This window comes from Ruditapes philippinarum, unplaced genomic scaffold (assembly GCF_026571515.1).
Source record: "Ruditapes philippinarum isolate M1 unplaced genomic scaffold, ASM2657151v2 ctg2284_1_1_1_1, whole genome shotgun sequence".
Taxonomy (NCBI): domain Eukaryota; kingdom Metazoa; phylum Mollusca; class Bivalvia; order Venerida; family Veneridae; genus Ruditapes; species Ruditapes philippinarum.
Window position 1 is genome coordinate 30657 of NW_026864722.1, and position 24501 is coordinate 55157.

General features: G+C 32.5%; 1 protein-coding gene across 3 annotated transcripts; it reads right to left on the reverse strand.

The window, feature by feature from the left end:
- Positions 1 to 833: 833 nt before the first annotated feature.
- Positions 834 to 24501, reverse strand: LOC132726645 (trichohyalin-like). Of its 3 annotated transcripts, none has more exons than XM_060711987.1 (6): positions 24258 to 24501; positions 11230 to 11411; positions 10014 to 10259; positions 8916 to 9043; positions 7458 to 7527; positions 834 to 4031 (listed from the first exon to the last, which is right to left on the reverse strand). In XM_060711987.1, exons 1-6 carry the CDS (start codon positions 24382 to 24384, stop codon positions 3852 to 3854), a joined length of 933 nt encoding a protein of 310 aa, XP_060567970.1. In that variant the 5' UTR covers positions 24385 to 24501; the 3' UTR covers positions 834 to 3851. The 3 variants fall into 3 exon arrangements, with proteins under 3 accessions (XP_060567970.1, XP_060567971.1, XP_060567972.1); XM_060711988.1 differs by lacking the exon at positions 24258 to 24501 and adding an exon at positions 14131 to 14339; XM_060711989.1 differs by lacking the exon at positions 24258 to 24501 and adding an exon at positions 13932 to 14064.

Here is a 24501-nt window from a genome sequence, read left to right on the forward strand (position 1 = left end):
CATTTACTTTGCTACACATGTACAATGACCTTATCAAGTGTAAGTGGTTGTAATTGGAACTGGCCTTAATAAATGACAGGAATTATAGCATCAAAATGATAAAAATTATCACAAACATTTTCACAAAAAATCTTACGATTTATCTGAAGATTTTGACTTAAGACATTTTCACAAAGCCGCATATAGGGAAAAAAAAGATCCATCTTTTACAAGAAATCTTACAATAAAAAAATGTCCATATCAACATGGATTGGTAGCTGCAAATATTTTAAATGTCTTATCTGATAAAAGATATGTGATATTTTGCACTTAAGTGAAATATTGACTCCTAAATAATTTTTCATATTATGAATCTTGCTTTTTTTTCAAACTTAAAACATTTACAAAACATTGCAATAAAAGCCAAACTTTGCTCATGAAAAGTGGGTATTCATACACAGGTTTGGCTGTAGTTCTCACTAGACAAATGAGCTGTGTCACGACAAAACCAACATAGTGCATTTGCGACCAGCATGGATCCAGACCAGCCTGCGCATCCGCGCAGTCTGATCAGGATCCATGCTGTTCGATTACAAACCCTATAACAAGTATAGAAACTGATAGCGAACAGCATGGATCCTGATCAGACTGCGCGGATGCGCAGGCTGGTCTGGATCCATGCTGGTCACAAACCCATTATGTTGGTTTTGTCATGACCCGACTCAAATATTTATGTTTACATGTATTTCAAATTAAAATTAATCTGTACCTACACTTATAAAAATATTCTATACTGACTACATATGGTGTACATTATACAAGTACTACAAACTAAATGGCAAAAAAAACACTAAAATAAAGTCAACCGTGCATAAACAAGGCAGCTAAGAGTACATTAGAAACATATGTGCACTATATTTATAATACTGATATTAAATATACATGTAGATATATAAAGGACTTGAAGCCAAATGGTTGCTACTAATAAAAGATAAAGGTATTAGATACAACCACTGCAAATCAAATCCGGTATTATGCAAAAACCTAAAATAATAATATATAATCCTAAACACTAACCAAGCAAAACTTTGCATGTAAGGGACTTGACTTGCTTTGCAATGGAAACAGTGCAAAGCAAAGTAATACTTAACTCCATCCCATACCCCCCACCCAAATAAAACAAAAATTATATAAATAAAACAGTAAACCATTACATATTGTAAACACAAAGTTTCAGTATTGATGTTTTCTTTAAAATATTGCTAGTTCAGATTTATTTTCAATTTTACACCAACTTTAATTGGTGTGAAAGAATCAATAATCCTTCCCACCACAGTTATATACTTGCAAAATAACATTTAAAAAAATAATGCAATAAAAATATTCAGAACAACCTTAAGCACACAACTACACATCAAAATTCAGTAAAATACTAAAACAGCACTAGTAATTCATGATCCCATAAAATTACCATAAAATACAAATAAAAATATATGGTTCATAATATACATGATACTCTAGGTATCTTTACTGGTAGCTATGCAGCAAGAAGAAAAAAGAGAATTTAAAGCACTACAGAAAACAGTGAGATATTCAAACATATCTCACACATTTTTTGTACGCATGCAAAAAAAAAAAAGAGAGAGAAAACTTAATCAAAGGGAGGCAAGCATTATTGTGTTTAAGTTATTATTGTAAATAAAGGGAAACAATTCAAAAATGATGCATTTTTAAAAACTGATGCATTTATCTGAAAAACCGTCAGTAGATCATTTCAGAAAAAATATGTATCTAACAGTTTTAAACTTATTATATAAGAGATATAAAAAAATATATAAGTAAAATATCTAATAAATAAATCACACATACTGAAATTTATGTAAAGTTAGGCACTGGAGAAACCTATAGTTTAAAGCTTGGGAAGATTGCATGGATGATAATGGACAGACTAACTGGGCCTTATATAAACAAGTCAGTCATGCCGCTTACACTTCCAAAACCTTTATTCTCCTAAATTTAAAAAGTGGATTTTCCCTGCTTTAAATTTGGAACAATCCATTCAAAGTTTAAATGATTTTAACATCAAAATACATGTACGAAACTAGAGGGACAATCAGTATAGAGCCTGGTCAAATGGGTATGCTCGTTGGCCTAGCCCTATACTGGTGACAAAGGGTAATCACCTCTGGTTTCAGTAGGGTATGCCTTAAGGTGTATTTGTAGGGCTTGATTAATTGATTAATGTAACAAGTGTTCTGTGCCTGCTATCTCAAGTTAGTCTACAATATTTGAACACAAACAAACATTAAATGAACACAAATACAAACAACCAAAACTAAAACATAATTTTACGATTTTCCAAGATTTCTATTTCACTTAAAGATAATTTCATATTTTTTTGGTTTTTGTTGTTATTGTATTTATTTTTAACAAAATGAGATATAGATTTTATCATGTTACTCAGTAATTAGGAAACATTTAATCTATTATTTCATTAATTCATAAATTACAGTATGAACCCAAAAACAACTGTCAGTTATGAATGCTTATTATTACATAAATCAATTGAATTGTCTCCCCTGGCTTTAATATAGATATGAACAAAATGTAAGTCTGGTAATAGTAAAGAATTTAAAACACATTTCCATAACCAATGTCATATCAGAATCATATTAGAAAACAATTCATTTCCTGATAAGAAACAATCTTTTTTCATATTTGATCAACTTTTTTTTCTAAATGGCACATTATGACATAAAACAAAACAGGGTTATGACATGAGTAACAGAATCTAGAATTAGTATTTGACTCGTTAATGGATTTTACTAGGCTACAATCTCAAGTGATGCAGAAGCAGCAAGTGTTATACCTTTTAACAAATTACACAAGAACCAGATACAAAACCAAAATGAAAATAAAAACAACGTACCAAGTGAATGCTGCAACAGTGCAGACGAAGATTGGACTGCACAGAAGGTTTAAAAAGGTACTTTCTAAGATAAAAATATGCTAAATTTCCATGGACTTGTTAAGTCAATATCATCTTAACCATAGACATCTTATCACAGAGTTGTTATATCACACAAAAGATATTAATACATATCTTAAACAAAATATCACAGTTTAACATAGATAAATACATATACACGAAAAATTATGTTTGTATACAAATAATTAATGGAATATAGGCACTATTTTGATATGTATGTAAAATTGGCACTTTCTCATTACATAAAATAATATAATAAAACCATGAAACTACATTTATTTTTGAGTTATTTTTGCACTTATTTGCACCCAACATGCAAAAAACCTAAACTGTACTTGGAACAAATTTGTTTTTTTTGTGAATGTGAATCTTATATACCCTAAACTTAAATCCTCTAAATAACTACAAATTAATTTCCTAATCAAAATAAGTAGATAATCATATAATTTACATAAGATCAGAAAAAGTATCTACTGGATTGAGATAATTTTTTTTAGGACATTCCTCACAATTATGGTAATACATTTCATTTAGTATTCCAAGGGATCACATTTATCAAGATTTTTGTCATATTCAAAACATGAAAATATAACCCAATAACCACAATTCTTTAAAAAATTATAAAGCTAATGGTAATACTAAGCTATATTTTTAAAGCTTGCTAATCATTCAGTTCAAAACAAAAAAAACTACAATGCTTCAAATAATTCAACCAGAAATATGAAATGGGATGATTATTGTATAAAGGTCCTGATTGGTTAAATCAATTTCAAAATTGACCAATGGCAAGACTTGTTACTATCTTTAGACATTTTGAGACTGGTTCAAACATATTTTCAGCTTGCACTGCATTGAGATCTCAATAATTTTCAGCACAGTCTACTCAATAGAATTCTGGCTCCTCTTCTATACTTTCAAAGTTTTTCTCGATGTCTTCATATGTGACCGCCTTGATCTGTTTCTCGGCAAGCCTCTGGCCCATATGCCTCAGCTGCATGAGGTAATCCGAGTGGAACATCCCATCTGTGTAGTCCATGAACCGCCTATAGTCATCTTGTAATTCCTATTAATAATGTACACAGAAAATGACATAAAATATAAAACAAGATTGCATTTGAGAAAAATGCTATGCCACCGCATTAATACAACACTAAATAGTAGTGTAGGAACAGGTTTTTTTTGTTTCTATACAACTGAAGATTGTCATAATGCATAGATCCCTGACCTATCTAATTCTTATTATCAAATTAGTGGTTAAATCTATTGTTAACTCTATAAAAGATGAAGGTCATATTTCACACAGCCTAAATTTCATGACTACATCAAAGGACAACACAGTAAGACATTTTATCAAATCTAGGTCAGCTGATATCAAAGTTCACTTTACATTTTAATCTGTGCACATGGTTCAAATTTCATAGCTGTACATCAAATAGGAAAAGAAAATAGGTCACATCATCAAAATCTAGGTCACCTCATATCAAATTTCAATTTTACAACTAAAACTGTGCACTTGGTCAAAATTTCATTGCTGTACATCAAAGGACAAGAAAGTAGGTCACTGTCCCCTTGGGCAAGGCAAAATTTTGGACCCAAGGGTTTAATTCAAAACAATCTTGATACAGGTTCACCAAACAACATTTCAAGTCAAATATCTAAGCTGTAGCTTTCTCCCATTCAGAAAACATTTGTTTTATTTTCTGTTTTTACTATGTGTACATAATGAGAATCACTGCCCCTGGGCAGGGCCAATTTTGACACCAGGGGAAAAATTTGAAAAACTTTGGTAGAGGACCTATAGATGATATTATATAACAAACATCAAAGCTCTATGCCTTGTACCTTCAGACAAAAATATTCTTTTATTTTTTTACTATATGTACATAATGAAAATCAATGACCCCCGAGGCGGAACCAATTTTGACCCCAGGGCTATAATTTGAACAATCTCAGTAAAGGTTCACTTCGCAAAGTCTCATGCCATATATTTAGCCACTAGCCTTTGTCAATTCAGTGAAGAAGATTTTTCAATTCAGAGAAGATTTTTCAAGTTTTTACTTTATACATATAAGGAAAACTATCGCCTCTGGGGCAGGGCAATTTTAATACTAGGGGCATAATTAAAACAACTTTAGTAGAGGACCAATAGATGATATTGTATACCAAATATCAAAGCTCTAAGCCTTGTACCTTCAGACAAGAAGATTTTTAATTTTTTACTTTATGTACATAGTGAAAATCAATGACCCCTGGGGGTGGGGCTATAATTTGTACAATCTTGCTAGAGGTTCACTACATAATGTTTCATGCAAAATATCTTAACTCTAGCCTTTGTAAATTTAGAGAAGATGATTTTTTAACTTTTTACTATATACAAATAAGGAAAACCTATGGCCCCCAGGGCGGGGCTAATTTTGACACTATAGGCAAAATTTGAACAACTTTGGTAGAGTACCTATAGATGATATCATTTAACAAATATTAAAGCTCTAAGCCTTGTACCTTCAGACAATAAGATTTTTTTATTTTTTACTATATGTATATATTGAAAAATCAATGACCCCCGGGGCGGGGCAATTTTGACCCCAGGGCAATAATTTGAACAATCTTGCTAGAAGTTCAGTTCACAATGTTTCATGCAAAATATCTAACCTCTAGCAATTGTCAATTGCTAGAAGAAATTTGTTTTAAAGTTTTTACTATAAGTTTTTACTATATACATATAAGGAAAACCAATGACCCCCCGGGCTGGGCCGATTTTGACCCAAGGGCTATAATTTGAACAATCTGGGAAGAGGTCTACCAGACAATGCCTTATGCAAAATATCTAAGCTCTAGGCTTTTTGGGTCTTTACAAGAAGGTATTTTAAGTTTTTACTATATGTACATATAGTGAAAATCAATGACCCCCCGGGCGGGGCCGATTTTGACCCCAGGGCTATAATTTGAACAATCTTTGTAAGGGTCTACCAGACAATGCCTTATGCAAAATATCTAAGCTCTAGGCCTTTTGGGTCTTTACAAGAAGGTATTTAAAGTTTTGACTATATGTACATATAGTGAAAATCAATGACCACCGGGGCGGGGCCAATTTTGACCCCAGGGCTATAATTTGAACAATCTTGGTAGAGGTCTACCAGACAATGCCTTGTGCAAAATATCTAAGCTCTAGGCCTTTTGGGTCTTTACAAGAAGATTTTTTAAATTTATTCTTATAATTCCTTTTGGTTGCCATGGCAACCAGATTTCTGCATGGAATGAAATTCTTTGAACAACTTTGGAAGCCCTTCACCCAAGGATCAATCCTGCCAAGTTTGGTTGAAATTGGACTAGTGGTTTTTCACAAGAAGATTTTTTAAGTTCACTATATAATCTATATAACACACAAACAAACAAACACACACACAGGTGAATCGCTATATGCCACCGCATCGCAGATGCTGCGGTGGCATAAAAACCTGATGTGATCTTACTATTTCAAAGGTCAAACAAAACGATGGATTGGTGTGAAACCGATGTTTGTTTTTTGTTTGTTTGTTTTGGGTTTTACGTCACACTGACACAGTATAGGTCATTGGCGACGCTCCAGCTTTACTGGTGGAGGAACCCTCAGGTGCCCTTCTGTGCATTATCACAGGCACGAACGGGCACCTGAGTAGAACCACCACTGTTCCATAAGCTAGCTGGATAGCTTCCTCACATGAAAGAATCCAAAGTCCCTGTCAGGATTCGAACCCACAGCGGTCAGAGGGGCAAGTGATATGAAGTCAATGACCTTAACCACTCGGCCACGGACGCCCAATATAACTCTTATATTATGTGATATGAGTTACAGTTGTTTTGCACCAAACCCTTAAAATACAGATGTGATATACTAGTTTAAAAATTGTTCACAGAAAGACAAATTTCTACCAAAATTTCTGGCACTTTATATTAGAGCTTTGCTATTTTTGTGAAAGTATCTGGCAAATTATCCACATTTGAAATCCCGTCCACATTTGAAACTGTCATGGAAAATGTATGGGTTATTATTGTATATAGCATGCCCACACTCTATGGGTCGCAGGGCCAGCAAAATCTGATTTTAACTTATTTGTCCATTTTTATCTGCAGCATTCCTTCACTTGTCCATAAGACATTTTTAATGTTAATTCTTGTCCGTATAGGCGGACGAAAGTCTGGCTGAAATGGAGTAAGGGGCCATTTCTATTGATATTTTCTTTTGTTTAATAGAGGGCTGATGGTCAATTACACAATTGTTACGGAATAAACTCTGTTGTTCTCTTTTACTTTGTTGACAGTTAGATGCATGGCCCACTATTCATTTGGCAATACAGACAATGATTTTACCGCCACTGGTTGGCAGCTGAATTATTTTTAGTATTTTGATGTTGAAATTCTATAAGTTATCAAAGCAAGATGAATTTAATGTACAAATTTGAGTAAGTAATTTGGTTAAAGTATTATCTTATACCCATACATAACATACCCTGAAATCTTGTTCCACATTTTTCCGACAGTCTATCTCTCTTAACCATTTCCTTTCCAACAAATTATACCTGAAGACAAAGTAAATTTAACATCAATTTAATAATCACTTTATAACAATAAAAGAAAGAAAAAAATAAAGGGATTTTTAAGGAATCTTTGATATTTCATGATGGAAATTAAGAATTTTCAAGCATCTTGCAGAAAATTCCTACTGAAAACTTTTAACATTTTACATACAGGACGGGTGATCACGTGACATTTGTATACAGTAACTTTAGGACACCACTAATGGCCATACCCATTACTTTTTGTGTCTTTTGCTAATATTTTACTACATGTTTATCTGTCAACATTTGAGTAATTAAAACATACACCATGTTCCAGGGAAATATTTGCTGATTCCAGATGTACATAATTTTCTTTTGTAGCTCTTTCACTTTTCCCATTATGCTTGCAGAAATTTTTCTATGAGGAAAAATTGTGATTTAATTTGCTATCACCATCTTCTCCAAGTATATTGGGAAAAGTACAAAAGCTACATTGGAAAACTAAGTTGCATTGGAATTGGCAAATAATTGCCAGGAACATGAAGTGTTTATTATTCAAATATTGAAAGATGTAATGAAAAATAAGCAAAAACCTTTTGAGTTATGGGTGTGACCCAATGTTACCGGAAACAAAATTGAGCCGCACCATGACAAAACCAACATAGTGCATTTGCGACCAGCATGGATCCAGACCAGCCTGCGCATCCATGCAGTCTGATCAGAATCCATGCAGTTCGCTTACAAACCCTATAACAAGTAGAGAAACTTATAGGGAACAGCATGGGTCCTGATCAGACTGCGCTGATGAGCAGGCTGGTCTGGATCCATGCTGGTTGCAAACGCACTATGTTGGTTTTGTCATGGTGCAACTCAAATATCATGTGATCACCCACCCTGCCATATCTATGACTTTAATGGCAAGCCTATTTCAATTTACCATCATAAAGCAATGCACGTCTGCAAGAGACCTATTCTCTCTATATTTTGTTTGGCTGAATTTTACGTCACATTGACACTGTTATGATATAGCCACTTTCAAGCTTTATTGGTGGAAAAGGACCTCAGATGCACCAATTTACATTATTTAGGCACAAACAGGCACCTGAGTAGAACCACCAATCACCTTACTGGTAAGAATCCAAAGTCCTTGGTGGGATTCTAACCCAAAGCAACAAGTTTCAAGTGGTTCAGTAGGCACTGAGCAACTATTATTACTCAGCCACGGAGGCCAATATTTAACATCCATGCAATCTGACCAGATTTTATACTACTGGCTAAAAAACTTTAGTTTATACCTTCACAACCCCAAACTTGACATTGAACAGTTCTAAAAATAGTTGCTGGACAAGTCCATGTCAGAAAATCCACAGGTTAGGAGTTAAAGCTAGAATAAATATTGCTATTTTTACCTTTCGTTGCACCTATCTATGTCTTGCTGATGAAGTTTGGCAACTCTCTCAGCTTCCTGTCTGGCAGCTTCCTCACATTCACGTCTAGTCTTCTCTATTGTGTTACGTTCCCGTATCAAATATTTCTCCTGGAAACATAATACATATATAAATATCTACATGTATGTACATACATACATTGTACATTATAACTATCATTAGTTCTAAAGCAATATTATTAGTTATTAAGATTTTTTTGACAGGTTAAATGGCCCTAGTATATAAACTGTTGTTTGTATTTATATAGCTAATAACCATTTGCTTATGGCCATTTAACCTGTTAAGAATCTTTATAATGAATTTATAATACTAGAAACTTTTTTATGAGAGAAAAAATAAAATAAGTTAATAAATCGACTGCAAAAGTGTATATAAATTAAATAAACGTCACGATTAATCAATGAAAAACGGTGTTACAGACGTGCAATATTATAAAAGGCCATATAACGTCAGAAGTCTTATTAAAATTTTCATATACATGTACTGCATAATTCATTTCTTCGAGGAAAAAGGAAAATTAATTCATACATAAACTGGATATAGATAATATGTCACTCTGTCCAATGAAAACTGTTTTTTTTCCTCAATATTATTATAAATTATACTAATATGAGGTATCCATATTAGTGAACAAATTTCTATTATTTACTAAATGGCTGCTGTATGACAATACATGTATATATGTTTGTTCCCTATGATCACAAAAGTTTTATTATAACATTGTAGCCAGGTAAATCCCCTGCAACATGTTGCAGGCCAATGGTCTTTGGTCATGTTCTTTAAGATTCCTTTGTGGTTTGTATCAATTACCACATAATTTAAGAAAACGACCCAGGTTCTTTCAAAACAAAATCGCTGCAAAAAGTATTTTTACCAAAATAGCTTAATTGAATCCAGCATAAAGCTTGAAATATTCTTACGTCAACTATTTTCAGTCATTTTATAAAAAGTTCTTGACCCTAATGACCAAGTAAATATAGAAATGACAAAACAAAACTGGGGGGATAGTTATATCTGCCACACATTATCCTACATCTGAGTTGTTTTAAATCATCTAACCTTTGCTATTCTCAGAGCTTCAGCCACAGCTTGTTCTTTCTCATAGGCAAATTCAAGTTTGAGTTTATGAGTTAGTTTTTCACAAGCTAGTGCAACGGCTTCTTCCTTTAGTCTCTCGCATTCCTCCCATTGTTGTGCCAGAGCCTCTTCCTTCTCTTGTATAAATTTCTTAGTGTTCTCTCTGTCACGTTCTTCTTCTGCTCGGTTTCTCTGTTCCTCCACTCGTCTCTGGATCTTTTCATAGTACTGAAATATGAAACAAGAGCTCTTGTCCAGTTTTAATATCTACCCAATCTTTGGTGAATTTAATGGACTTAATATCTACCCTTGCTTTGTTGAATTTAATGGACTTAATATCTACCCTTTCTTTGTTGAATTTAATGGACTTAATATCTACCCTTGCTTTGGTGAATTTAATGGACTTAATATCTACCCTTGCTTTGGTGAATTTAATGGACTTAATATCTACCCTTTCTTTGTTGAATTTAATGGACTTAATATCCACCTTTGCTTTGTTGAATTTATTTACCCTTGCTTTGGTGAATTTAATAGACTCAATTTCTACCCTTTCTTTGTTGAATTTAATGGACTTAATATCCACCTTTGCTTTGGTGAATTTAATTGACTTAATATTTACCCTTGCTTTGGTGAATCTAATGGACTTAATTTCTACCCTTGTTTTGGTGAATTTAATGGAATTATCTTGCTTTGAATTAGGAAGAATCCATTTAATTTAAAATAATAACAGAATCTTAACACCAAAATTTAACTTCCAGGCCAGACATCGTCGGAGAGAAAAAACATTATGGCTTTAAAGGGACATTATACTCTTTTTTTTCATTGTCAAGTTGAGCTAAATTGACTATTAAATTCAAACGATTGACTTTTTTGATGATGATTGAAAATATAGAAAAGGACTGTCCCTTCTTTTTATAAATTGAAAGTTACAGGTAAATTCTGATGGAAATTTAATTTTAATGGAATTTTAAATATGTCATTCAGAATAATAATTCACAATGACATAGAATATGTTTATATAGCGACTTCCCAGTCAGCATAATGTAGAAAAAGTTCCTATTTTTTTTTTAAATCAAATTTATAATACACACAATAATTTTTCAATTAAAAAAGACTTACTTCAAAAATATCAAAACTAATATTGATACAACTCCCCTTAAAATTCGTAACTTCATCAAGGTAACAACTTTGAAATTACCTCCTTCTGGTTACGCAATGCTGTACTTTTTTCATGATCTTTATCTTCCCTAAGACGTTTCAGTGCCGCTTTAAGTTCTCTGGTGGCTCGTTCCTCTGATTCATCGACAGCTTGCTGCAGCTCCTTCTCGTGTTCCTCCTGGAAATCCCCGGCCTTTGATGATACCATATGAGCTCCTAATTCTGTAATAACAATCATTTATATGTATAATATTATGTATATTCAGGGCTTTTTTTTACCACCATCTTACATGCAAAATCCCAGTAGAAATCGCAAGTATGTTTGTTTTTGTATTTTTTTAATGAACCTCACAAATTGTTGTAAAGGTTATATCTTGGATATCTTGGGATAACTTTTTGTTTATTTTCTGTGTTATTAGCTTAATGTAAATATCAAAGAAGAAATCAATGTAAGAGTATCTTTCACACACCAAGAAGCTGAAATTCAATGTGAATGATAAGAAGAAAGTCTTTATACAATGTAGAATAGTTAAATATCTCATATATAAAATAATATTCTAAATGCCTGAGCAGGGCAAAAGCGTTCCTAGGGCTGTTAGAACTCTTAGAAAATATGTATGACACACATAATTATTAAGCTCAAATGAAAACTCATTAAAATGAATAAAAATTATTTGTTTCAATCTAACCAATTTGAGTCAAAGCCTCACTTAGATTGGCACAGGCATTTTGAGAAGTCTTGAACTAGCTGTTTATTTGATCACAAGACACTTTTGAAAAACATTTCACAAAAGGGTCTACACAATTTAGTCTGTAGCTAGAATACCCCATGGTCTTCTATCCTAAATTATGTTAACTTTCCATTAGAGGATGTGGAAAATCAGAATTATTTATCAATATCATTGACATGTACAAAAGTACTAGCAATGACATTTTTTTTTTCAAATCCACTTTCATCAATCATCATGTTTAAACAAGTTCCAAAGAACAACTCTACAGATAAACAAGACATTCCAACCATCTTGGATAATCTTTGAACACTTCCCCAATTGGTTGAACACCATCATTTCATTCATACATGTAAGAATGGAATGGTACTAAACACATGCTTGTTTTTATTTGCTAGGTCCGGCCTAAAAATGGTCTGTTTCCTGTAATTGTCTATTTTGTGCTTTTTATTTTATTATAATAGTTTTCTGTAGAGCAGTAATTGATTAAGTGCAAAGCATATTGATGATACATCGATTTTGAATGACAAATATCGGCGGCACATTGATATATCAATAAATCCTTCTAATTTCTTTTATATAATTCATCTACATACATGTAGCTGTTTAAGTGATTTTAGTGAATTATATGCTCTGCTGATACAAATATGTTGTGTCCTGTTTAAAAATGTCCTCTGCATAATTTTTTTTTCTGACCATTTTCTGTCATCAGTAGCTGCTATGAAATGTGTCCAATATGTAACACCAGCTTAGAGCTACACATGGCTACCTGCTTTTTTTAAAAATATGTTTTGGATGAATTTTCATAATTTATAGACATTTAAACATTTAATCAAAATTATTAATATTTTGCATATCAGTGACATATCAATATTGTCTCTATCAATGACAGCTCTAGGTTTCTCAGTCCTAGGTATTACATTATTTCATAAAAGCTGGAAACACACATAACAGAAAGAGAATACAAATTTTACATAAGTTCATATATAAGCAAAGTATAAGGTTTTAGTTTTGAAAGTATTTGCATACACATTTTGACAGGCAATATAAAAAAATGTCACAATTTAAAGTAAGCCTCGTTGTTGACTGTTTTTGATGAAATACATAAAACTTACTTTTATCTTGTTTGTTTCTGCTTTTCTTTTTATCCAAATGTGAAGCATTGCAAATACCACTAATATGTGTCACATATTTTTTGAAAGTCACAGCTTTATATGACATTTTTGTTTATATCTTAAATATACAACTACAACTTAATTATTTATATAAGTGAATGCATTTCATGTATTTTCAAAACCTGTATTCTGACATTATTCGCACAATTGCAACAACCAAATAAATTCAATTAATTTTTGTGTCCAATTTTGTTACATATATATAATTCTTCATCTGCAGGACAACATAGTAAGGATAAAAGTTTATAAACTTTCCAAATAAACTGCAAAAAAATTAAACGCCATTGCTCTTCATCTTAATATGATTCATATATCAGTATCTGTATACATGATTGTAATTCACTAATTGATAAAGTTTACAAATTACCATCAAATTAACAAAAATTTCAACACAATGACATTTTTAACACATTTTTTAATCACTGTATTTTACATTCCATCTGGGAAAGAAGTGAACTCTTTCTATGAATACAGAGATACAGTCTACTCTTTAGTCCAACTTATTGTACTGTGCGACAAGATATTGTGCTATTTTCCGGTCTAAGCAATATCTTGTCTCTAAAGCGAGATTCTGCACCAGATTGAAAATATCTCAGAATCAAGCCTTGGCACGTCAATATGTTTTGACATTCTACTCTTAAGAAACTCAAGCATGAATAAATTATCAGGTCTAAAATTATATGATATGGCCGCAAACTTGAAATGGTCAGTAATTGAAAGCAATATTCATTTGAATAGAACTAAATATGTTTGCTCATGATAAAACTTTTAAACAGATTCAATGGTAAAGTAAACACAAAAAATACTAAATCGCACTATTGTGGGTAAAACATTTTCACCTTTGTTTGAGTAAGTCGACTCCTTTTCAAATTATACCCATAATCGCCCTGAATAAATCAGATTATAAAAGTAAATTTTGTTCAAATACGGAATTAGATATGACACGAGCAGGAATCAATGTTATCAGTGGGGAAAAGTGATAACATTCTTCAGTTAGCGAGAAAGAGTTATCTTTCCCGAGTTCCATTTTCAACTTACCCACGATATTTGAATGGGCGACCCGTTGCGTTGATAAGGTTGTTTTATTTAACATTCGCTCAAGGGTTTCGTATGGGTTACGAACCCTCTTACTCATTGCACTATAAGACATTTTCGTTGTTAGTTATGTTGTATTTGAACTAAATACTTTTCATTTCCGAAGTCAGGAAATTAACCGGAAGTTTACATGTTGCTTAGCTTTTGACGGGTGTGTTTATTTTACCAACTGATTATTTAAACGAAATTATTTTCTCCTATATACACCTAAAGAAGCTTTGGTTTATAGTTCGACAGTTCAAAATTAAATATAGATCTATATGATTGTTTATTTCAACTTTAAGTTGGACAGTACAAAGGTAAAATGAACAGTTTTTATGGTAAATAAAACTTGGTTAATAAGCCGACAAATACAAATACAGTATATATTTTTTTTAGAATTATTTTTTTACACTATCCAATCACTGTGCTGGGTCCCTGTGGACAAATATAGATCTTTGCGGTAATTTAAAGAGTGACGCGCACCTTTTGATACGTGCGCGTCTCAATTTCCTAATAAAACTCGTGCATTTGTAAAGTGCTAGGTCATAAGGGTAAGTAGGCTAACAAGAATCATACCCCCACAATAATAATAATAATAATAACAATAATAATACTCCCCCACAAAAAAAAGAAAAAGAAAAGAACACTCTTCAAACTATAAGAAACCTTGTAATAGATATCTGGAGACATTTTGACCATATAGAATCTACTGAACAACAACAACAACAACAACAACAACAAAAGAAGAAGAAGAAAAACTTCCCTTGTGTTTAAGTGGAGATATAGTGTTATTTGAAGAAATCAAATTGTCAAATGAGCTACATGTATATATTCGGGCTAAGGATTACACGTGTGTGTCCAATAAAACAAATTCTACCATTTTAACTCGTTTTGCAGACCGCGATTTTCATGTGCATGCGCGCACCAATAGATTTGTAATTTTGTAATAAGAAAAAAAAAACAAAAACAAAAAAAAACGTTGATACATTTTTTTAGTTTTCTTTATTTTTGATATGCCTAGCATTCCGCAAAAATTTACGTAATTTTATAGACTTTAATGTCAATTATAAGAAGACGTTGAAACATTTTAATTTTTTTCTTTATTTTTGATATGCCTAGATTTCCGCAAAATTTACGCGAACCTGTGTGAATGCCATCGATTTGAATATTGGATATTCTACTCGTGCTATTCTACACCTTTAGCAACGTTTTCAAGCAACAGGACGTACAGCAGGTCAACTACGTACTGAACGTCCGCGCGTAACAACGCGTGCCCAAATACCGCTATTTTCGGAACACCCACCTGAGCAATCGCTTCCAAACTGCCACAGCTACTGCTGCTGGCACCCCTAGTACACATATCAACTCTATATCTGCCCAAACTTCGCACAATCGCTTTCGCAAGGGTTTGCTAGCAACCTTGACGTCGATCATACGTTGGTTGTGCTTTCAGGCGACGTCGCGTAAATCATGTTAAATGGGCACGTACACACCAATAAAACAATGGAATAGCGTTCTTTTCTCAGACAAGTCGAGGTTTTCCATTCATCGAGCTGCTTATTTGAAGGAGATCGTTTTTGAGTGGGGGTTCTGTCTTAGTCTGGGCAGGCATTGCACATGTAATCGCATCGTTATCGAAGGGAATTTGAATGCACAACGATATCGAGATGAAATTCTTTCGAGGCATGTTTTCCCACTGTTTCAAGTAATGTCAATATCACTCTTTAAAACATGATAATGCTACAAGCAATACAACTAGGGACACTGAATTTCCTCAGGGCGAATTACATTGCATGTATACTTTTACCGAATAAAACTACTACTATCCATTTGAACATCTTTGGGATAATTTGGACCAGCGTGTTAGACGTCGCTATTTCCACCGTCAAATATAGTATGCCCTACTTTAATTTACTTTCAGTACTGAAGTACATCTAGATCTATATGCATTGTTTACTTTTACATGAACATGTACTAAAATGAAGTCGGGTTTCAAAATACGCCCGACCTTATTGTGATAGATCTACACTACATACAATAAGGCCTACTGTAGAATTTTAGGCCATTGTATTACATAACCAGATGCCCCGCTTAAGCATGGTCATATACACACTAGAACCTAGTTAGAATAAAATATTGAGTCTTGACCACACTACTGACTTTGAAAAACAATAAAATACATTTGCATACATTTTGGATTCTGATACAGATACGCATTCCTGATACACTACTTTTTTAAATTTAAGTACGACATTAATCGTCTGAAAGCCTCAGCCAAACTTCAGCTGTTGTTGTACGTGTCCCAGGTATCAAGTGATATTGCTCTTTTGAAATAGAAGATTCCCATCAGTCAGACCAAGTAAGAGATCGTCTGCTGATTTATGTTCGTTTATCTTTGTTTTCCCGCCATTTCAGGCATCAAGTAAAATTAAAACATTTCGCAAGAGATGTACGTCAACGTTCTTAAGGACGATAATATAGTATATACACGTACTAGTATATACCCGGATTTAATCAAAATTTGAAAGACTGTGATTTAATTAACCTTAAACAATATAATTACAGTACATGACTTATACTTATTGTCAAAAGCATAATTATAACGTTACTCAGTATTTCCTTATTAGGGAGTAATCGTGGGTTATGTTTTGGCGGCAAAAATGCACGCAGTAAAGCGGGAATTCAAGGTATAGAAGTGAAATTTCCGGGTATATTGATATATTTTCGAATATAATATACAATACATTTATTAAGTATGTGCAGCCCGGAGCCCCCCCCCCCCCCCCCCCCCCCAAAAAAAAAAATATAATAATAAAAAATGAAAATAATAAAAGAAGATTTAAAAATAAAAAAGTAAATAAATAAATAAGATAAAAAAATGATAAGGCATATACTCATTTAATTCTTTGTTTTAAATGCCGCTTTTTTGACAAATCGATTTTGACAATATGTTGTAAAGGATCCTGAGGAGGTATTTGTGACCAAAGAAAAATAATCAGTTGTATATTTTATTGGTTAAAATCTGTATGGGTAATTTCCCTTGGTTATTGTATAAATCAGTCACGCATACAATTGTTCCCGCCGTTCTCTATTTGTTGTCATAATTTTTGTAAAAGGCAAAACTGTTTCAGTTGTTAATCTATTGGTAAATTCTATAAAAATTGTAAATTTGGTAAGGTTGGTAAAGTTCTATATTGGTTGCTTATTTTGTTTTAGTAAGTCACGAATAAGCTGTCTGTCTAAAGGTTATTTATTTTATCGTTACTTCGTCATTGCATTAAATCATTTAATTAGATAAACACTTTTGTTTATGGATAGAGCTATTAAGGTTCTACCAAAGCTGCCTAAACTTTTATACTTAAAATCCTGCGATATAAGTAATGGAACTACTTGACGTTGCCTTATTTGGATGATCTTTGTTTTTGTATCATTTTGACTGATATTTTATTCTAATACATGCCCACTGTAACTTTAAAAAAAAACTATTTTATTATGCCATGCCATATAAGAAGTCTGTACCTTGAGCGAAAAATTTAAAATGTTTAATAGAATTTTTATACAAACTTTTAATTATAACCTTATAATTTGCTATTGATAAAATACATTTTTTTTACTGTGAATTCCCTACACGACGAGTTTATTTCAGGGTGAAACGATATGTGCATATTTCGTATGTATACTTTTCAAATTCATTTATGACTCAAAATTTTAGACCGATAAATGCAGTATTATGTTAGGTAGTTCCTAAGGAGTCATTGGTCTTTATCCTCGACTTATTCTACACCAATACCTACCACACCCACGTCGAAGTAGGGTTGGGAGCTGCAACCTGGCTCCAAAACGTTCTTTTTTGCAAAAAAACTTTCAGATACTTTGATAGGCCACTTTTCTTTCGTTCTTTGTTTGTACCACGGCTTTATTTTGTTAAATTTGTGTATGTACACACACGTATTTTAAAGTGGCATTATGTCTATATAAGAGTATATATATATAGTGAGTGAACAGGTGAAAGTCAAAATAAGTTAACATTTTGTCACAAGTCCTTTCAGTTTTAGAATTTACTTCGCAAAAACGATAAATAACTTATGTGGTCCAAGGACACCTCTGTTAAATATTAATCGGAATTTGCATGTAACCCTTAGTTCATTAAAAGAGTGGGTTTTTTTTAAATATTTTAGGCAGATCTTAACATTTTCCATTCACCATTCCAAAATTCAATCTTTTGAAAATATTGTCAATTTAGCTCAACTTGACAAAGAAAAAAGAGAGAGCAAAATATCACTTTAATATTCGGTAATACTGTCACTAAAAATTTATTAACATAAATCATATAGAACATTTTGCATTTGTTGTCATAACAAAGATAAAGCTATAAATCCTAAAATTCATGTTCTGTTGTGAAAAATAAACGGTTAGTGCATGGAAAGGACACGTACTCCCTGTAGCATATTTAATAAACTCTGTTACGTTGTTTATAAATTGTTTAAAAGTTTTATTATTAAAAGCATAATTAAAGATTGTTACTGATCTATGCACGTTTGACTGTAACGAATTAGAGCATATTAGTTAAACAAATGAATTACGAACCATGAAGACGATTCAATGCAGGGGTCCAGTTAATGAAAGCTAAAAGCGTAAAATTACTTGTAACATTTTATTAAGGCCACATTATGCTTCAAAACAAATAAACTTTTACTTCTCTAGAATTAATGGTTATGCAAGACAAGAGAATATGATACTTGCATTCAAGACTTGAATAGGTGTAGACGCGGCCTAATGTAGAATGCTTGTAACCTGAAGAAAGTGGCGATAAATGTGAAATAACTTGCAATAAAGGTATCATAATTTAAACATAGTAGTATTTTGACTTCCGTACAAAATACAAATTCACTTTTACTATACTTTTTGCCAAAAGAGCAAGAGATGAAAAAGATGGTTCAGGTATCTTTTTGGATACTTTCAAAGTAAACCTAACTTTTGAGAAATAAGAATAAAAGCATTTTTGAGGCATAATGGACCTTTAAATGGAAATGCCCAATGAGTTAGCGCGCACATTTTGTACAGAAATTCGTGGTGAATTCCTTGACGTCTCGAAAACTAAATAGTTGTCTCCCTTTGAGCTTAAGGTTTACAGTGTACCCGTTTATATGCTATAGCAATGTCGCATCAGATTAGATAGAAAAATGATAAAAAGCGCTTTATAAAGTTTTGGAAGCCAGAATTATCTCCCTTTCAGCATAGGAGAGGACTCCAGTAGCACACGCGAAGAAGAAAACGTTTGTTAACGTTGTATTATTTTTAAGATTTTGGTATCGAAGGAAAATTAAAATGATCATGTACTTTTTTCCGGCGCGATGTGCCCTCTCACAGATTTGCAAACTCTGGTGATATATAAGAATTTTTTGTTTGAAAATGGAAGAACATGTTGATCACTGTACAATTTAAAACGAATAGGTCTACTATGGGCACATATACATTTTCCATAATTATTTCAAATATTGATAAAAAAAATTGAAAATAGTGTATTGTTTGAATATCCTTATGAAATGTTGATTAAAAACAAAATGCCAATAGAATTCTAAGCGTTGCAGAATAAACCGTTTATGTGATGAATGATAATATTTTGTTCAGGAACACTTTATTATCCGCTAAATAAATATATGAACTATCCCATCATGTATCGCGGTTTGTTGTTATGTCTCATACTTTAGACTATCATTGCCCCTTTATGGAATGAAATCAGATTTTGTGAAAGGGCGACAGCAACTTCTCGAGCCTTTTAGTCGGTAATAATAAAAGCCGATCATTCCGATCGGTATGGGGATGCTTGATCATTATTAATTATTAAAAATGAAATGTCGCGATATGTACAATGAATAGCGAACTAGAGGATTTCGCAATGCAAACATTTTCAAATGCAATAACCTTTTCCGTCTCTTCGGTTTTTTATTTATCATTTTGTAGTACACAGTGGGTTATCATGGTATGTTAAAATAGAATGATGAGTTGATGACCTAAATATTCCGAAAATCTATTTATAGATCGGTATTCCGGTCTCTCCCGGTCTATTTTGACCGTGATACTAGTGAACGGCGAAAAGTATCACACGTTTATTATTATTATTATTTATTAATAAACATAGATCAACTCTTAAATATATTGATTATTATTATACGTAAACATACAATTCGAAAAAAACAACAACAACAACAATAGCAAGTTTCATTTTATCTATATGAGATAAAAACAATAAATATGTACAATAATTGTGAAAAAAGGTACATGTTTATGGTTTTAATATGACACTATCAACTTTGAAACTATCAACTTTGAAACATTTTATTTAATTTGTTATTCGTGTTTAGTAAAGATGCCGAGGAATAATTCAAAGTTACAAATTAGATTTTATTAATTATTTGATTGATTGATAATTTAAAAAATGATAAAGAAAAATACAAATGTACATGTACATGGTTTAAGAATAAACAATATTGTATATTGAAAGATTAACCATAATTTACTGACTTTTTCCAGTTAAGTTTTGACTTATAATCGTCGGTCAATATGACATTTGAATTCTTAAAATTTATTTTACAATTTTAATAAAAAAGAATAGTAAACGTAAAAAACTCAGTATTAAAATAGCACATAAAACATAAAAACACAAAAATAGAGAGGAAAACAATATTTATAAAATCTGTATTTTTGTTATTAAAATAGATATTACAATTATTGTATAATAAACAATAATGCTCAACATGACATGTAATATAACCAGTGTCATATTTTTACTAAGTGTGACGTGGCCGAGTGGTTAAGGTCGTTGACTTCAAACCACTTGCCCCTCACCCCTGTGGGTTCGAATCCCGACAGGGACTTTGGATTCTTTCATGTGAGGAAGCTATCCAGCTAGCTTACGGAACGTCGGTGGTTCTACTCGGGTACCAGTTCGTGCCTGAAATAATGCGCGGAAGGGCACCTGAGGTCTTCCTCCACCAGTAAAGCTGGAACGTCGCGATATGACCTATACTGTGTCGATGTGACGTAAAACCCAAAACAAACAAACAAACAAAAACTAAGTGTGAACAGATACCTTAAGAGGGGGTCCTCGCTAATAGCGAAATGCATAATAAGGGACAATTCCACAAGTGTGGTGTTGATCATGCATTACACATGGGTATGGATTATAAATGACCCGTTGCCAATCAAAGTTCATAATGAACAAAGTCTTCCGTCCGTTCATTTTGGTAAAAACCATTTAACAATTGAAAAGTTTATAAGAATATCTTGACATCATATGTCTACTAGTTCATCTTCACTTTCTGCATTTCTTGCTTGGACGCCCTTTGATGCTTTGCATCAATGCTTTTCTTGTTATTTATTGTATTACAGATCTTCGATAATAGACCAATTCACTCTAATGATCATGCAGGAACTTTTACAGTACATGTATATGCTAAAATAACTTTTGAACCGTAGTTAGACCGATTTGCACAGTTGGTTTTTATATTGTCTTTGAAGAACGAGTGACTTACAGTATTTTAGATAATATACACAGGTAAATATATACTCATGTGAAATTTAACTATCTTGTGTGGGGAAGGTGCATGTGTCGCAAATTAGTTGTCATATAAATGACATTAATCTAAGGCTAAATTTGATTGTTTGGACGTATTTTGTATACAAGCTTATCGTTCAAAGGGTTTCTATAAACCCATCATATCTACAAAACGCAATGTCAGTGCTGTTCTAATTTGACATTAATCAGTTAAATTTAAAGAATTTTTAGAAAATGCCCAAAGCTGAGTGATGATGTCACATTTATAAAAAAAAATATGTATGCACAATAATGCAATATGACAACATAACAGTGGCAGTTTTGGCGTTCCATAACCAGCTGTCAAACGTAACACTTAGTACACGTGTCCTAATAAAAGCAGAAAAAGTCTTGGAGATATCAAACACAGGAAGTTCCCCATTTTCAACTTAAATTGTACTAAATTTTGAATGGAAAGATAAACAAGTGAGAGCTATGTTCACAGAATGCAGAACAGGGACGATGTATTGTACCGTTAATTATTTAAAGGAACTCTACTGAGGTCCAAAAGCATATGCATTTCTTACATAAATAAGCCTGGACAGTTAAAACCGAAAAATGTACAAAAGATATTTAAGAAATATACAAAAAAATCGTATTTTGAGCTATTTAAAGCCCAGATTTTGTGAAAAGCGTTGCAACGCCTTTTAATTTCAGTCATTTTATTAATCAGAGCGACGTACTGATCTGAAGTTTGCACATAAGTTATTCGTCAGGGAACATTCATGTCGAAAAAATATTTCCAGTCGCCTTATGTCAATAACCTAAATGGATTCCCTTTAAAGTGTAACTCGTGCTTATGTCTGCTTTAAATAAAATATGTCACCATTATAATGATCATTATCATGTAGATCTTCGGAGCTTATCTTTATACATGTCACATAAATGTGTGTCACTAACCTTAAAAACATGTACAGATGTCGACATTTGCAGAAATATCAATAACGTTATAAATGAATTGCCTAAATTATATAAGTTATTTTATAATTGTTTTTACAATGAACATTTTCGCCACATGTACAAGTTTTTTTTCTGCATGAATTATATCACAACATGATACTATAAGATAAAATGTTGTTGAACTGGATTGGGAGTTGGGGGTTTGAGGGTGTCGTCCGGGGGGGGGGGGGGGGGTTGGGCATAAATTAAAACTCTCTTACAAAATTTTAAAGGCCCATTATGCCACAGAAATAGATTTTTTTATTTATTTTTGATGTACTGCTTTAGTGTTTTATAATGTTACTGATTGGGCAATTACATGAACCATCTTTTGCCTATTTTGTCTTTTGGCAAATAGCACAGTTACAGTGATTTAGTATTTTGTATGGAAGTCAAAATGCTTATTTGTTTACATTATACTGCTTACATGACAAATAATTTCTCATTCGAATTCAGCGCTATTTCTTTCAGTTGATGCTCTTAAACCACTATTTAAACGTTATAAAACTAATGTTTGCCTTATCTAAATAAGGAATAAAAATTCATTTCCGAGGCATTATGTGTCTTTAAAGAATTAAATAGTGTTTATCTTTGATGTAAAGTAACTTGTTTTAAGTTGACCTAACAAAGTATGAGGCCAGTTTATAGGTTAGACTACTGTACTATTTTTTCCCATAGACTTACATTATAAAAAAATGACCACTAAACCAAAATCAAAATTGAGTATTACTGCTAGAAGAATGACATGTTTAACACATTAAACTGATTTGGTTATATAGGGTTGACCGACCAAAAAAGTGATTGCCCCCCCCCCCCCCCCCCCCCCCCCTCTTTCACTGAAATCTTCTGCTTATCACAGGACTGACATAATTATACTTTTTTAAATTGCAAATATCCAAATGAGAAAAATATACTAGACACTAGAAACAGTTCATTTTCTTAAGAAAACAATGTAGTGTTCGTTTCTAATATAATGTTCATACTTGTAAACATTACATTTTCATCTAATCACCTGATGTCCCATTGAATTTTACGATTGTCCTTGCACTATTTGCAGCCAATCGAAGGCCATGTTACAATACAGTATTCTGACCTTAATAATGATATATCAGCCAAAAGTCATACTTTCGTATAAGTCCTATCTTTTTTGAAAGTTCGGCACATATCGTCATTGTCGTATTCGGACGTCTACATGCATTTTGACGTCACACATCGTGTTATTAAACAATACAATATTTTGTCATACATGTATACATGTATGTTAAGTAATAAGTTTTGAAATGACAAATTTGTGACCATGACAAGTCCGGAAGAAATCAACATATTTCGTCACATCCGGTGTTCTACACTAATCTGACCAGAAAGTTTACGGGAAGTGACGAATGTTGTCGAATTTACACGAGCTATTGACAGAAGACAAACTCTCCACTAAAACATTATTTTTAAATTGTGTGTATCAGACGACTTACAAAAAATAAAAAATAAAAAATGAAACACAACAGCAACAACGACGACAACAAAGCTTAAAGAGCACACATCAACAATAACTTACTTTTAGAATATTTGGAGTATTTCACGAGTTCTTTGAGCACGTGTAACTTGTGCCTACCAAACAAACGTAACGGATGATCATATTGGTGAATCCTATCTAGCTTGTCTTTTACCTCCCTGCTCACCATTGTTCTTTTGTATCTTAATCCTAGATGTAAATCTCTCAAAGCAACAACATATAACAACAATATTATTAATCCTCGTATATCCTGCGTTAGGTAAATATGACTTTTATATAGCCCTGC